The 16,088-nt window shown below is 50.2% G+C and overlaps 2 protein-coding genes and 1 long non-coding RNA gene across 3 annotated transcripts; all 3 read left to right on the top strand.

The window, feature by feature from the left end:
• The first annotated feature begins 4,095 nt into the window (after nt 1–4,095).
• On the top strand, nt 4,096–5,316 carry LOC141023434 (uncharacterized). Its single transcript, XR_012184871.1, has 4 exons — nt 4,096–4,541; nt 4,625–4,691; nt 4,806–4,907; nt 5,013–5,316. It is a non-coding gene; the product is annotated as an uncharacterized lncRNA (long non-coding RNA).
• A 924-nt stretch (nt 5,317–6,240) lies between these two features.
• Nucleotides 6,241–8,013, top strand: LOC109764705 (AT-hook motif nuclear-localized protein 17-like). The gene has a single exon (XM_020323497.4). It carries the CDS (start codon nt 6,561–6,563, stop codon nt 7,566–7,568), a length of 1,008 nt encoding a protein of 335 aa, XP_020179086.1. The 5' UTR covers nt 6,241–6,560; the 3' UTR covers nt 7,569–8,013.
• Nucleotides 8,014–13,098: 5,085 nt separating this feature from the next.
• LOC141022882 (uncharacterized) lies at nt 13,099–13,983 on the top strand. The gene is made up of 2 exons (XM_073499160.1): nt 13,099–13,699; nt 13,838–13,983. Exons 1-2 carry the CDS (start codon nt 13,099–13,101, stop codon nt 13,981–13,983), a joined length of 747 nt encoding a protein of 248 aa, XP_073355261.1.
• Nucleotides 13,984–16,088: the final 2,105 nt, after the last annotated feature.

Raw genomic sequence — 16,088 nt, 5'->3', positions numbered from 1 at the left:
TATATAAGCAGGACTTGTAAATTTTTCAGTTTCATCGAACATTTGCCCCCCGACGACGCCGAACTCATCGACGCCGCCAGGCTGCCCGTGCTCGCCGTCGCCGCCCCGCCGCCCGCTCCTCGTCACCGCCCACTCCTTGTCGCCGTCGCCCCGCGCCGTTGCCCTGCCCCGACGCGCCGCCCCGGCTCGTGTTCCTGCCCCGACGCGCCGCCCCGGCCCGCGCGCCCCTGCCCCGACGCGCCGCCCCGGCCCGAGCCCCTGCCCCGACGCCGCCCCACGCCCCCGGCCTGCCCCGACCACACGCCGCCGCCACGTTCGGTCCGGCCGCCGGCCTTCCTCTCTGTTTTTTCATATATATGATATTTTTTTCAGATTTTTTGTTCATATATATGATGATTTGTTTTTTGCATTTTTATAAAAATGTATATATGTATGTATGTATGTTCTCTGTGCATATAAAAGTTAGATTTTTAGTACATTTTAGGTTAGTTTCATTTTTAGAAAAGTTTTATATATTTAGGAAAAGAAGGAAGAGAAGGAAGAAGGAAGAAGAAGAAAAAGTTTTATATATGCAAAAGTTACATTTTTAGAAAAGTATTATATATCTAGCTAGGAAGATAATGAAGAAGAAGAAAAAGAGGGAGAGGAAAAAGGAAAATAAGAAGAAGAAAAAAGAAGAAAAAGAAGAGGAGAAGAAGAAAGGAATAGAGGAGAAGAAGAGAACTATTTTCTCTTCTTCTCCTCTATTCCTTTCTTCTTCTCCTCTTTTTTTCTTCTTTTTTTCTTCAATCTTCTCCTCTATTAATATCTTCTTCTCCTATTTTTATTTCTTCTTCATCTTCTTATTTTTTATCGGATATGTCGTTGTAGATATACTCCGTGTCCCGATAACTTCAACACGAGGGGGAGGGTTCGACCTACCCCCTCCCCGATAACATTATTTTCCCATGTATGTATGTCGTCGTTGTCGATATAACCCCCTCCCGGATAACTTCGACCGTGATAACTTGTACCACGGGAGCACCCCCCCGACCCTCTCGCTCGACCAAAACTCTCGAGGACACCCAAACCCTAGAAAAAAACGATGTCGGTCTCCTACCCCCTCCCGTCGCGCCCCTACCCTTGAAGCGTTGCCGAGGCCACCCCAAACCCGGAATAAGCTAGGTCTACGTTTGCACTAATATATCCACCTGCTGTCATGTTTGTGTAATAATTGCCATGTTGTAATATTTGCAGAAACAATGGAGCACGGACGAGACGAGGAAGCAGAAGAGGTGTTGGGGGACATAATCTTAGCCGGAGGTGATGTCTTGTCGTATCTTAACGACAATGATGGTCTGGAAAAACAGGGTGAAGAAGCAGGCTACGGTGATCGAAGAGTGGAGGAGGAAAGACATGATTATGATGGCTCCGGTGACCCAATGCTGGTGCAAGAAGGAGCCCGTGGTGACGGCTCCGGTGACCGAACAAAGTCCGGCCAGGTAAATATATTAGTTAAGCCTGTGCTGACTAGCTAATTGATGCATTCATTGTTTTGGTATGTACACATATTAATTAACTCTCATCTTTCTTCTTTTTTCTAGCCCTCCGGATCGAGCACAACTTCGGTAAAGAGACGAGGCCCGAAGAGAAAGTTGCGCTCGGATGAAAGGTTTGAGATCACAGCAATCGCGCGCGACGGCCAACCTATTGAACCCATCCGGACAAAGGAAGCATTTGCTGCTCAGTGCGGGGTTCTTGTTAGGGACAAGATCCCGATCAGCATCCACCAATGGTATAAGCCTAAGAAGGAAGACCCTGAGGTGTCTTATGTCAATGATATGCAGAAAGATGATCTTTGGACTGAGCTGAAGGCAAATTTCACCCTGCCGCCAGAGGAGGATCCGGAGAAGCCAGTTAAAGAGCAATTAATCAAGTCTCATGCTCTTAAGAAGATGGCAGACCTATTCAGGAGGTGGAAGAATGAGCTGAAAATGTTTGTCGACAAAGAAGAGACACCAGAATTCATCGGCAAATATGAGAAGATCAGAGATCACTGGCCCGCATTTGTGGCCCACAAGACATCGGAAAAGAGTAAGAAGTTGTCAGCGACAAACAAGAAAAATGATGCGAAGAAGAAGCTTCACCATCGCACGGGGTCAGGTGGCTACCTCAAAGCCCGGCCTAAGTGGGCCAAGGCTGAGAATGATCTGCTTGATAAAGGGATCGAACCAGAGACAATGAACTGGCCAGACCGTTGCCGGACTTGGTTCTTCGGGGCTGGCGGAACCTTGGACCCTGTATCAGGGAAGTGCGTTTGGACGGATGAGCAAATGAGAATACCAGTCAAGAGGCTTCAGCACTATATCGGTGCAGCGCACCAAGGGACGTTCGTTCCAGACAGAGAGAACGACGAGCTCACAATGGCCCTCGGGAATCCTGAGCACCCTGGACGGACATGAGGCACGCCAGGCTCCGTTCCGTGGAAGGCTGGTTTTCCGGACGCAGGCGGTTACAAATGCCAGGAGAGGAGGAAAAAAGTGGAGCAGACCCAAATTCAGAAGCTGCACGAAAGGGTTCAAGCGCTAGAGGAACGAGACGTAGCTCGCAGCAATCGACCTGCCGAAACTACCCCCGAAGCTACCCCGCCATCTCAGCGGAGAAGCAGCGTGGCTTCCACCGAGCTGCTTCAGCCGGAGCATGTCTTGACGGCTCCTGCTAGCTACCCCGTGGATGCTATCACGGAGTCTCAACATTGCCACCTTATGACGCGATGGGAGAACTTCAAAGTCAAGGCGGCTGTCGGCTCTGTTCGACCTCCTGAACCCGGCGCAACTTTTCACTGTCGTCCGATTCCAGAAGGATATGCTAGGGTGACGGTGGATGAAATAACGGAGGGATTTGAGGACCTCCAGCTTGACCACCCTACCGGTGAAGGGGAGACTCGGCTGGGTTCTGCTCTGAAGACTCCATGCCTATGGCGGAAGGAGCTCATCAACCTTCTGAACTGGACGCCTCCGGCGAGTAAGGGCACTCCGCCTCCTCCTCCGGCGAGTGATCAGGGCACTCAGCCTCCTTCTCCGGCGCGTGGCGGCACTCCACCTCCTCCTCCGCCTCCTCCTCCGGCGAGTGATCAGGGCACTCAGCCTCCTTCTCCGGCGTGTGGCGGCACTCCGCCTCCTTCTCCGCATGCGCCGGCACGCCCGAGCAGCCAGCCTCCTCCTTCTCCGCCTCGTCAGCAAGGGCAGAAGAGACCCGCCGCCGCTCCGGCTGCTTCGGCGCGTCGTAGTCCTTCTCCTCCGTCGTGTAAGCAAGGAAAGAAGACAACCGCAGCCGCTCCATCTGCTCTGCCGGCGTCTAGCAGTACAGCCAGAGGCGGGAGGCAATACAGATTCGGTCCTTCTCTGAAGACTCCAGAGAAGTTACCATACAAGAGGACCGAGGAGGAAACCACGAAGATCGTGCGAGCCGAAGTGACGAACTTCTTTGAAGGGGTGAAAGCAAAGAAACATCCACCTCCGGAGGAGAGGTAGATCCGGTGAAAGCGAAGCGCACTCTGGCTGCCCTGACAAAACCACCAAAGTCTCCGCCGAAAGGCAACTATGAGTGCATTATTGCAAAGACATTTATCGAAGCGGAGCGGTCGGGAAGTACTGTCAATGATCAAAGGTTAAAAGAACGACGAGCTGGGAAAAAAATTGCCCAGCTCGGCGAACAAGCGAACCAATCGTGCCCCCCGCTCAAGGTGTCTAGTGACATCGTCGCTAATGATCCGAGGATGGTGGCCGGTTATAGCAATCTTGGAGATTACCTTCCCGACGATGTACATTATGATTTCTTGGAGGTGGACGAACACAAATACCATTACGGGAAGCCTCTCGTCAAAGATGAAAGATCTCTAACAACGATGATGCGAAGATTACATGATTGGTACATGAAAACCTGCAGAGAGTCTGGGGGAGGGATACTTTGATGCTGAGAGTTAAAGAGGAGCATGACCTCGTTGGAATTGAACTGTTGAATGTTCCATTTGAGGAGTTCTTCCAGTTTTTCAATCAAAAGGCCCTCGATAAATCAACGGTCACTTGCTACTGTCTGTAAGTAGTACTACTTCTGTCATTAAGTCTCTCTATATAGGTCAGCTCTTTCATTGCATGTATTTATAATTATCCTCACTATATTATGCAGATTGAAGATCGCCGAATTGAAGAAAAGACAAATCGGTGATATTGGATTCATTAACACAAATCTCATAGATGCAACTGAGGTTAAATATCATGCCGAAAATACCGAGGCCAACTTGCTATGATCGTTGGTAAATAAATGAAAACAAAGATATAATACTCTTTCCTTACAACTTCAAGTGAGTGTTACTGTCTTGTGCATATTCGGTTTCCCTTATTAGTCCAGGTTATAGTAATGTAATTGATGACTTATGCATGCGTGCGCAACTTTCACTATATTCTCCTAGAGATTAAGCTTGAGCAGGGAGTAGTAACCGTCTTAGACTCGAAACGAAAAGATCTCCAGGACTATGCGGACATGACTCAAATGCTCGAGAAGTAAGTTAAATCGATCATTATCCACCATATCAGCAACTTTGTTCATTTCCTGATATCAAGTAATTGTTTTCTTTGTCTGGCAGGGTTTGGAGAAAATTCACCAAAAAAGCTCCAGGACTGCCGAAGAAGCTGCAATTTAGACACCCGAAAGTAAGTACTATAGTAGCATGTTCCGCGCATCTCCTAGTGATTCAAGCGCTAGTTTCATCCATACCATTTAGCATGCTTGCTTATCAGTTTGATTGACCTCTATTTCTTGTAAAGTGGTTGTGGCAGGAACAAGGGAATGATTTCTGTGGATACTACGTTTGCGAGTCCATCCGCTGCACGACCTGTGAGCGGGGCTACTCTGACGAACAATATGAAGTGCGTAAGCAATAATATTCACAATTTTATTTTATTACCATCATTTGTGTTGAGTTTCATTTATTCATATATATATATATGTATTGACCCCCTTCTTCAAATTAGATCTTTCGGATGCGGGATGAACTCCTAGCACCAGATCGTATGCGAGCAATTCAAGAGGAATTGGCGGCATTCTTCCTTGACCACGTGATCGCTGAAGACGGAGAATACCATGTGGACCTTGACTTCGTATATAATTAGGAGATTATATTGTAAGAGATAATTATTATATATATGTAGCCAGTAGTGTCGGATAGATATACGAGAACTTGTTGTTCGACCAATCTCTCGGAGAAGGAGAGGTGGTCGATATCACTTCTCTCTGTATGCATATGTTCATGACGATCTTCTGTTTCCTTCATTTTCTTACTAGCTAGCGTGTCTAGTCCTCTCTATACGTATATAGTACGTAGCGTCGACCAAGCACGAAGATAAGAGAGGACACTTCTCTCTATTAATTAGCTAGCTAACACAATATATGAAACACCTAAATTAACCCCCCAAAACCCCCAACCCCCCCCCCCCCCTTTCAAAAAAAACAAAAACCCCAGCCCCTGAAATGCTGACGTGTGGATGCCTATTGGTCCCGGTTAGTGCCACCAACCGGGACCAAAGGCCCTCCTGCCTGGGCTCGCTGCACCCGCCACGTGGAGGCCCATCTGTCCCGGTTCGTGTAAGAACCGGGACTAAAGGGCTAGAGCATTAGTAACGACCCTTTAGTCCCGGTTCAAAAACCGGGACAAAAGGCCCTTACCAACCGGGACAGATGACCCTTTTTCTACTAGTGATAGCTAGCACCTGATTTCCATGTCTGATTCATTTTCAGACGAAGGAGGAAGTATATCAACAAATTAGCCACCATTTTTTTCACTGCGAATTCAACTTGTGATAGTCTAATATCTGGCCTTGCTCTTCTCAGGCTAGGCAGTGGATTGGCACGTTCAAAAAGAAGGGCCATAATAAGTGTCACACGTGACACGAATATACGGCAACTCCGAACGGGGATGACAACTTTGTTTGTAAAGCATAACAATTTTTTTCCGATGACAAGTTTTAGTTTTTTGGATTTTTATTTCGGATGACAATTTTAGTTGTAAAAAATGGCATGCCCGGAATGCTCCCTAGCACACGCGTTACACTTATCATTTACTCCCTCCGTTCTAATTTACTTGTCGTGGTTTTGATTTAAATTTAAACTAAAACCGAGTAAATCGGAACGGAGGGAGTAAAAAAAATAGACACCGGTGTGGAAAAGACAAAAGGATAAAAGGGAACACCTTCCCAGAGCCCAGTCCATCTCGCCAACGGTGGCAGTGTGGCACCGCCTCCGCTGCTCAGGCTCATCCTGTCCTGTTCCTGCTGCAGGTAGCTAGCTAGCCAGCCCGCCTGCTACCTTTGATCTCTTCTCCGCGCCCACCACCCCCATATCACTTTCTTATCGACGACCGCTAGCTCCATCCCGTTCCCAGCTCCAGACCAGAACGCCCACGACTAGCGTCGCCACTTGCCGCGCCCAACTTCCTCGTGACCCCTTGCTCCCTCCAGCAGCCGCATCTTGCAAGCTTCTACTGCTACGCTCATCATTCGCGACCAAGCGAGCTTCCTCTCTCCATGTCCTTTGGCAAGGCGGACATGAGCAAGGAGGGCATGTACCAGGAGCGCAAGGACGTGCCGGCCACACGGTTCGCGACGCCGCCGCCGATGCGCCACCGCCATGCCGGCCACGGTGACCAGCAGCAGCAGCTGGAGTGCTTCTCTGATGAGGTGGACAGCCGGGGTACCGCCGAGATGAAGGAGCCTGGGGGCAGTGCGGCCGGCTCCCAGCTCGTTTCAGGCGGCGGCGTTGGCGACGGGTCGAGCATCGAGGTGGCCAAGAAGCGGAGGGGGCGGCCGCCGGGGTCCAAGAACAAGCCGAAGCCGCCCGTGGTGATCACGCGGGAGGCGGAGCCCGCGGCGGCGATGCGGCCGCACGTGATCGAGATCCCCGGGGGCCGCGACGTCGCCGAGGCGCTGGCGCGCTTCGCGAGCCGCCGCAACCTCGGGATCTGCGTGCTCGCCGGCACCGGCGCCGTCGGCAACGTCTCGCTCCGCCACCCCTGCCCCACGGCGCCCGGTGCTGCCCCGGCCGTCGTCGTCTTCCAGGGCCGGTTTGAGATCCTCTCCATCTCCGCCACCTTCCTGCCCCCGGCCATGGCCGCCGTGGCGCCCCAGGCCGCGGCCGTCGCTGCCGGGCTCTCCATCTCGCTCGCCGGCCCGCACGGCCAGATCGTCGGCGGCGCAGTCGTGGGCCCGCTCTACGCCGCGACAACAATCGTCGTCGTCGCCGCCGCCTTCACGAACCCCACCTTCCACCGCCTCCCCGCCGACGACGACGCGCCGATGCCCGTCTCCGTGTCGCTCTCCGGCAGCGGGGACGCGGACGAACACCGCGCCCGTCAGCACCAGCCAGAGCCGCAAGAGCAGCGCCACCAACGGCGGCACGTGACCCCGTCGGCAGCGCAGCCGGTGGAACCTTGCGGCGTGCCCGTCTACGCCTGCCACCCGCAGCCGCAAGAAGTGATGTGGCCGCTTGCTGCTCGCGCGCCGCACCAACCGCCACCCCCGCCGCCACCGTACTGATCAGAGAGAATGTGTACGCCCTTTTACCAGATTGCCTGCATCCTGCAAGGTTCATGGCTAGATCTGCATTAACCTTAGCTGCACCTTAGGGTTTAACTCTCTGTTTTCTTGGGCTTCTACTTCTGATTTCGACATTGATCCGCATTTCGTACGGGAAACTGAGAATTGAATGTCAATCTGCGTTTTCTTGCAAGCTGCATGCACGTCACAATAAGCTATAGCCCATTATTATCCGTCTTTGGCAATCTCAACCTAACCAAATATAGTTCATATGCCAGTATTTAGTTGTACTACGTTTGTTTTGTTTTGCACAAGCGCCAAGATTAGTTCTAGTACTCACCAGCTAGCCCCAAGCAGCTGCAAGTTGTACATGTACTTGTACTTGTACTATTTTCACACCATACCCTTTTGTGGTACCATCTATGCTGATAATTGAGAGCCTAAATACTACTCCGTACCACATAATGGGGGAGCTTGCACTGCACCTCAGGAAAGAAAACATAATGGGGGAGGTGCAGTGCACTGCAGGCGTGCCCATTCCGTTCCGTAGAGCCATTGATTTGTGGTTATCTACCGTATGGGCCTTTCAGCCTTCTCCCCATCAGCCGTGTTTCCTACTTTTGCTCTACTATACTCCAGTATATATGCACTTGCAAATAAAAAAGATGCTAGCGAACAGAACAGAAGGCTGCGATGGACGCAAAGCATGCTGGTTGTTACCCCGTCGTGATCGTATGTAGTAGAAATTTGTTCTATGGATGTGGGTCAGGACTAGCCTGTATCTGCTGGTGATTAACCTTTGAGTTGATGTCAGTGTATATACACCAATGACAAGACATTGGTGTGAATGACAGCATTGATTTTAGAGCCAGCATTCACTGTGTACACACCGTTAGATCTACTACCTCCCGGGTTTGGGTTTATTAGATTCCCTTGTATTTTGAGTTCTTTGACCGTAGGTTTGATTTGCAAATATAAGTGGTATGTCATAAATATTATATACTTGGATTCATATTCAAATGAAGTTCTCAATGGTATCATTTTTCTTGCATATAACTAATATTTATTACGCAAATGTAGGGTCAAACTTTGGTTTCCAAATGTGAGAGGGTCTAATAAACCCGGAACAGAGATAGGATATCAATCAACTGATCCATGTACTTTGAAATTTCAAAAAACTCAACCATTCGAACTTCAGGCCCACTATGATATGGTTTATTACCCCACTTCCCTGAATTTTGAAACGAAATTTGACTTACAAAATATGAGTTATATGTCAAAAAAATATGTTACCAAATTCTTATTTGAAAGATTCTTTTAGTGATATACTTTTTGTGACATATAGCTCATAATTTATTAGTCAAATTTTGGTTCAAAATTAGGCTCAGACGTAGAGAAGACTTATAAATTTGGACAAGGAGGTATTATGGAGTCATTTAAAAAAAACGAACCGAAACTAGAAGTCGTGCTCCGTCTGAGTTCATGGACTAGGTTTTATTTTATAAACCAACTGCATGAACCCACTCTCTGAGACGGCTCCAGGGGAGAAACCGACTATGTCCCCTGTGGCGCTTCCTCCTCTTTGGGTCCTAATCTAGCCTCTCTCAACGATGGTGGCGCCAACGAGCAACGACTTTGACATTGCCGCCACACCTCACCCCAAGGAATGCCTTATGCGACTGTTGTCATCGCCACATGTGAGAAGGCGAGGAGCGGTGGCGGCGTTGTCGTCTTCGCAGCACCTTGCCCCCACAATAAGGCTGGAGAGTACAAAGTAAGCTTTTTAGTGTACAAGCCTGACTGTAAGATCAAAAGATAAAAAAATTGGACTTCGAATTTTTCACTTTTGAGTCATGCATGAGATAATTGTTTTAATTGCAAGTGTGAATAAAAGTAGTGTCGGTAGCTAGTGAGAGATCAACCTCTTCGTATCAAGATGAAACCTTAGCTGGTGCATGCAACTAAGTTTTCTTTGTGTTTACCAACTATATATGCACACAAGGAAAAAGAAAGTCCTATTTGACTTGTAGAAAGCATCCATAAGCCCGGATGGCTTGAAATTATTATTTTGGGCTCTGTTTCAAAAGAAAAATAACATAGGAACATGAAAATGCATAATTTAGATGTCATGTCTTATGAAATCCTATAGGGATTTGAAACACAAGACTTATGCAATCTTCACAACAATCCAAGAAACCATCTTTTGAAGAGAGATGAGAGCTAAAGAGACATGTAGCATAGAACTTCTCATAGGAGGTGAACAATTTAGAGGAAACCATCTTTTGAAGAGAGAGAGAGAGAGAGAGAGAGAGAGAAGCAGGAGAGATAAAGAGATATGTTGTTCAGAGGAGGCTTATACATGGTGTTTGAGCACAAGTTTAGAATCCTCCTTAAAGCGAAGGAAATGAAGTATTCCTATAGGGATTCTACAAGCCTACAATCCAAAATGCACCTTAGAAACAAATCCTATAAGAGTGCATTCCTACAAAACTCATGTGAAAATCCTTTGCTCCGAACATAGTCGTAGTTGGGGCCTCTTTGATTCAGAGGGTCCTAGAGGAATTCTAGACAATTCCAGTTCTTAGGTTTTTTTTCTTCCTTGGTTGTTTGATTCATATGATTACTATCCATAGGAACTTTTTCTTAGAATTTTTTTGTACTAGTTTTCATAGGAAAATTTTCATTCACTCCAACTTCATGTGAAGAATCCTACATTTTTCCTACATGCAATCAAACATCCTACTAATCGTGTCCTCCCTCTAATCCATAATAAGTATCGCAGTTTTGAACTAAGGTGAGTAGTATTCAAGTAGACATGCCACTCATTCATGTGTTTTTCATGTTCCTGCGTTTTACAAATCATGCGAACCAAAGAGGCCCTTGTTATTGATAATCATTTATCGATGTTTTATCATACTTTTGTACTTGCACAAATCTGATATTTGTAATAATGAGCCTTAAATGAGGTTTGTTCACGTAAATAAGTTCTATCCACTCTGAACCCTAGCGTCACCACCCCTCTAACGATAGGTGTCCCACCCATGCTTCCAATTTCCGTCGATGTTCGAGTGTGGGGAGACCCCGATCCACTTGATGGAGTGTTAGTTTTTCACGCTTGGGGGGGGGGGGGGGTTAGCAAACACTTCTTTTTTGAAGGTTGTGATCTTAGATATGTGCATCCTGCAGTGATGAAAACTTTGAGGTGTTCTTTCCATGACGTTGATCTGGTAGGACTGTGGCCTTGATGACTTACTACCCGTGATCAACAACGACTGACGATGACTCAAGCGATAGAGAGACAATAAAGTGGTGCGCCATCGGCTTGTTTGAGAGAAAGAACATAATAGGTCCAGAGATCTCGATATAATTTCTTTACTCCTTACTTTTAGGGGTGTTTGTACCATAGATTGATTGATAGATCCGAGAACCCTTTGCGAAATAATAATTTGTTTTTTTATGTAGACCTAGACTTGGAAATAGAAAAACAACGCATTTTTTCCCTTTCCCCATAGGCCAAAGTTCTCCTCCCCTCCAAGCTCCACCACCCAGCCCGTGGATTCTCCTCCCCTTCATCTCTCGCTTCACGCGTGTTTTCCTTTCCATATAGGGCAAAGTTATCCTCCACTCCAAGCTTCACCGGCCAGCCTGTGGATTCTCCTCCACTCTGACAGCCGTTCACGGCACGTCTTTTCTGTTCTCCATAGGACAAAGTTTTCCTCCACTCCAAGCTCCATCGGCTAGGCCATGGATTCTCCTCCCCTCTGCCTACCACTTTGGTGGTTGATGGAGAGGGGAGAATCCCAGTGCCTCGTCTCTGGATAGTAGTTTACGTTAGGATATATTTTTTAGTCTTTGCAGGGGCGGCGCTCAGACGGGTGGCGACACCTCATCTTCGAGTTGGTCTTTTGGGTCTTGATCCTCTTTTAATTTGTTCATCAGGGCAGAGTCAACGGAGCTCCGACGTATATTCCTTACTGCCATCTCCTTAGGGCGTGGAGGTTAGGATTTGTCGTTGTGCGTGCACGACGACAAGGTATGGTGTCAGACGCCTTCGACCATGACAACTGCGGCTTCAGGATGTTGGTCGTTAGGGGCACATGCACGAAGACTTCCTGACCACCAACGACAATGTCTGGCTCGTTCTAACGGCAGCAATTGTCGTTGGTGATCTCACGACCTCGATGTAAAACTTATTACGTTTGGGGGTTTGGGGGGCTTATTTTTTTCGAAAAGAAGGTTGAACCGTCGGCCTCTGTGAGTGATGCACAGAGCCATAGGGGGAGCTTTGTAAAGATTTGACTGTTTTTCTGGAAAACGAAAAATCGCAAAACGACGTAGTACAATACGAGTCTGTGTGTGCGGTACAAGCGGCGCTCTAGCAGGACCGTGACCGTCTTGTTAATCAAGGCTCCGCTTTCCATCCCTGTTGACGCGACCGCACACACCACTCTCGAGATCGGAGAAGCAGCGAGCGACGCAGCGATCGAAGTGAGTTCGCCTCAGCTAGCTCCCGGCCCCGTCTCCTCCCGGTCCAAAAGCGGGCGCTGCTTTCCTGCCTGATCATCCTGGCACGGCACCAAAGCCCCAAAAGACACCACCCCGGCAAGGGGTGGCAGCAGCGCAGGCCGCAGCGAGGCCGGAAGGGGCCGGCGCACGACAGAGACCGGGGAAAGATGGGGTTCGAGGAGGGAGGAGAGCGAGAGAGAGAGAGGATGGGCCGGACCGCCGCGTGGGTATCTTCCTGCTGTACTTTGCTCTGCGCCACCCTCCCACGCATCGAACCCTTTTGCTGTTTATTTGCTGAGCGGCTCTAGCTCGCTGTTACTGGTAGCTAGCTAGGTCAATACGTAGTCCTAGGAGAAGCACTGTGCGAGCTGTGCATGTACGCAAGCCATGTATGCAAGCCAAAGTAGCAATGCAAGTACTTTAGGCCAACTCCACCGTGCGACCCCATCTTGTCCGGGTGTGTCTGTTTGGGTAAAACGGACGAATAGCGCGGCCTAACGCGCGGCCTCAAACGGACAAATGTCCAGATTCCGTCCTTTTTGACCCATCCCGGACCCAAACTTGCGCTCGGTTTGGGGCGAAACGGACGCGCGCGGACCGCCTCGACGCACGCCCTTGTCCCTCCCCTTCCCCCCTCCCCCCGTGGCCCGCCTGTCGGGGACACTAGCAATCCCTCCGCTCCCAACGCTTCCACCCTCTCTCCCCGCCCCGCCGCCGCTATTCTCCGGCCGCCTCCTCACCGCGCAGCCCCGGGCCGTCCATACCAAACCATGTCTCGACATGGCCACCACCACGCCCGTGCTTTCGCCGTAGTTTTGGCCGTCGATCGGAGGAGGTTTGGCCGTCGCCGTCTTTGCCGGTGGCAGAGGGGACAAGACCGCCGGCGACATACCACGGCAGCTTCCGACGAGAGCTCCAGAGCGGCCAGTAGCCGGCCGGCAACCACCCCTACTGCGTCGAGGTGATCATCGCGGCCTCTTCGCCACCACGACCGCAAGGTGTTCGACATTTTGCCCACAAAGGTATGGACAGTGGAGACGAGTTTTTCTTCCATCACTTCCTTTGTTCATCGGACGATTCGTCGTCGGATGATGAAGATCTTGTGGTGGCTGCACTGGTCGTTCACGACCACATTCAACGGCAGCTTCCTCGGTACAGGGGGTCAGTCCCTGGCCGTGCTCCCAACCTGAACCGCAACAGGGAGAGAGGCCACGCGCTGCTCTATGCCGATTACTTTGCGAACACCCCGCTTTTCAAGCCGGATAAATTTCGTCGCCGTTTTTGTATGGCAAGGCATTTGTTCAATCGTATCCGAGAGGGAGTGGTTTCTCATGACCCAGACTTCGAGTGCAAGACGGATGCCCTTGGCAAGCTTGGATTCTCCTCTTACCAGAAATGCACCGCGGCCATCCGCATGCTTGCATATGGAATTCCAGGCGATCTGGTGGATGAGTATGTGCGTATGAGTGAGACAACATGTCTGATGTCAATGTACAAGTTCTGCCAGGCTGTGATCGAGGTGTTTCGCCCAGAGTACTTGAGGCAGCCAACTGCCGCTGATATAGTGAGATTGTTGACGACCAACACAGCTAGAGGCTTTCCAGGCATGCTTGGCAGCATAGATTGTATGCACTGGGAGTGGAAGAACTGTCCATTTGCTTGGCAGGGCCAGTACAAGGGGCATGTCAACGTGTGCACTGTCATATTAGAAGCGGTGGCTTCGCAAGATCTTTGGATATGACATTCTTTCTTCGGCATGGCAGGTTCTCACAATGATATCAACGTGTTGCAGCGTTCTCCAGTCTTCGCAAGGCTTGCAGAAGGCCACTCCCCACCTGTCAACTTTGAGATCAACGGCCACCAGTACAACAAGGGATACTATCTAGCTGATGGTATATATCCTCAGTAGTCAACTTTTGTGAAGACAATCTTGAAACCCCAAGATGAGAAGAGAAAGAGATTTGCCCAAATGCAAGAGAGTGCTAGAAAGGACGTGGAACGTGCTTCTGGTGTGCTTCAATCCCGGTGGGGTATCGTTCGAAACCCTGCACTGTCATGGGATGAAAGGAAGCTTTGGGAGGTGATGACTGCTTGTGTGATCATACACAACATGATCGTCGAGGACGAGCGTGATGAGAGTATCTTCGACCAACGATTTGATTATCAAGGTGAAAATATTGAGCCCCTTCACCAAGACCCAGCCACATTTGAACAGTTTGTCCAACTCCACCGTGAGATGCATGATTGGCACACTCATTTGAATCTTCAAAATGACTTGGTTGAGCACGTGTGGGATCACATTGGCAACCAATAGATGTATTGGTTCATTTTATGTTCAGTCAAGACAATTTCGATTTGGTTGTAAAACTATTTTATTAAAGACAATTTCAATTGGGTTGTAAAACTATTTTAATTTTCAGACAAATATTTGGACGTGCAAACTAGTTTTGATGAAAATATGGGCATTTTTGGCCCCGACGAACAGGATGGGGCAAACGGATGCGGCCGCGCGCTGGGCGCACGGCCACCGCATCCCAGGACATGCCCGGACACGACCCCATTGCCCTATGCAAACGGACAGAATCAGGACAAAACGGACTTCTGTTTGGGATCGCACGGTGGAGTTGGCCTTACTGAAACTTAACTTCACTCGGTGGATCGTACACCGAGTCTAAAAAGTTAAAACACTCTCCTAAGAGCAACTTCAACGCGTCCATCCAAACTGGCTTGCAAGCCAAAGTAGCAATGCAAGTACTTTACTGAAACTTAACTTCACTCGGTGGATCATACACAGAGTCTAAAAAGTAAAAACATTCCTAAGAGCAACTTCAACGCGTCCACCCAAACGGACGTGCGCTTTATCCATTTTTCGTTCATTTGGGTCGGTCAACCGGACGTGCGCGTCCGCTTTTTCATTTGGGTCGGCAGGTGCGTCCAACGGGAGGCCGACCCATTTTTGCCGACGTGGCCGAAACTGGTATAATTAAGCATAATTATACATAAATAGTCGGTCAAACGCCGGCCCCAGTCCACTTAAACATAACTAAACATTAAAAAACTCTAATAAACAACCGCATGCTGCCCTAATAGATCGCCTTGCCCTTGTCGTCGTCGTCGTTGCCGCCTATGAGGCCAGTGAAGACGGGGGCGGCCCAGCCCAACCGAACGAGGCTTGATAAGCTGCCAGGACAGCCTCCTCCGGCGTCTGCTGCGGCGGTGACATTGCAGCGATGTGGGTGCGCTCCTCCTCCTACTCGCGCCGCAACAGCTGCTCCCGGCGCATCTGCTACTCGGCGTCGTGCGCCTTCCAGCGCTCAAGGTGGGTCGTCTCCTCTTCTGGCGTCGATGCGAAGTAGCAAGGAGGCCCCACTCACGGAGCTGGCCGGTCCACGAATAGGACTCCTCCGACCAAGTGGGGCGGGGGGGGGGGGGCGTTGACCGCTTCCGCGTGAGCGTTGGCTTGCGCTCCGGCTCTGGCTCGGCCTTGGGCTCGACGAGGGGCGGCGGTAGCGGCACGAAGAAGGGCGCATGGACAGAGTCCCCCGCCGCGGACAAAGCAAGGGCTTGCTCCAACCCATCCCAATGGGCGTCCTCCTCGAGTCGGCTCACCTCCAGCGCCTCCTCGAGGACGGCTTGGTACTCCACCTTCGCCTGCTCTTCCTCCGGCTTTACTCACAGGGACGGCGGTGGAACGTCGTGGTCGATGTGGGCGTCGAGATGACGCTCCTCCTTGTGCTCTAGCGCAAACCAGCGCTCCCAGTTGGGAGAGTCTGGCGCGTAGGCACGCATGGCGCGCTGCTCCGGCGTAAGGAGCTCGCGCCGCCGGGAAACCTCCTCTGCGTGCACCCGCACGGACCGCGACGCCTTCGGGATGGGGATGTGCTGCAGGTCCAGATGCCAGTCGTGCGGCAAGTTCACATCTGGATACAGCAGAGGTCGGCGATACTCCCAGTGCCACCGCGCCTGGTGGAATGGGATATACAGCCACTCCCGCTCTCGCAGTGGCGTGCCGCG

Source organism: Aegilops tauschii, chromosome 5 (genome assembly GCF_002575655.3).
Source record: "Aegilops tauschii subsp. strangulata cultivar AL8/78 chromosome 5, Aet v6.0, whole genome shotgun sequence".
Classification (NCBI taxonomy): Eukaryota; Viridiplantae; Streptophyta; class Magnoliopsida; order Poales; family Poaceae; genus Aegilops; species Aegilops tauschii.
The sequence above is the reverse complement of the archived record's forward strand: the minus strand, read 5'-3'. Positions and strand labels throughout refer to the sequence as shown.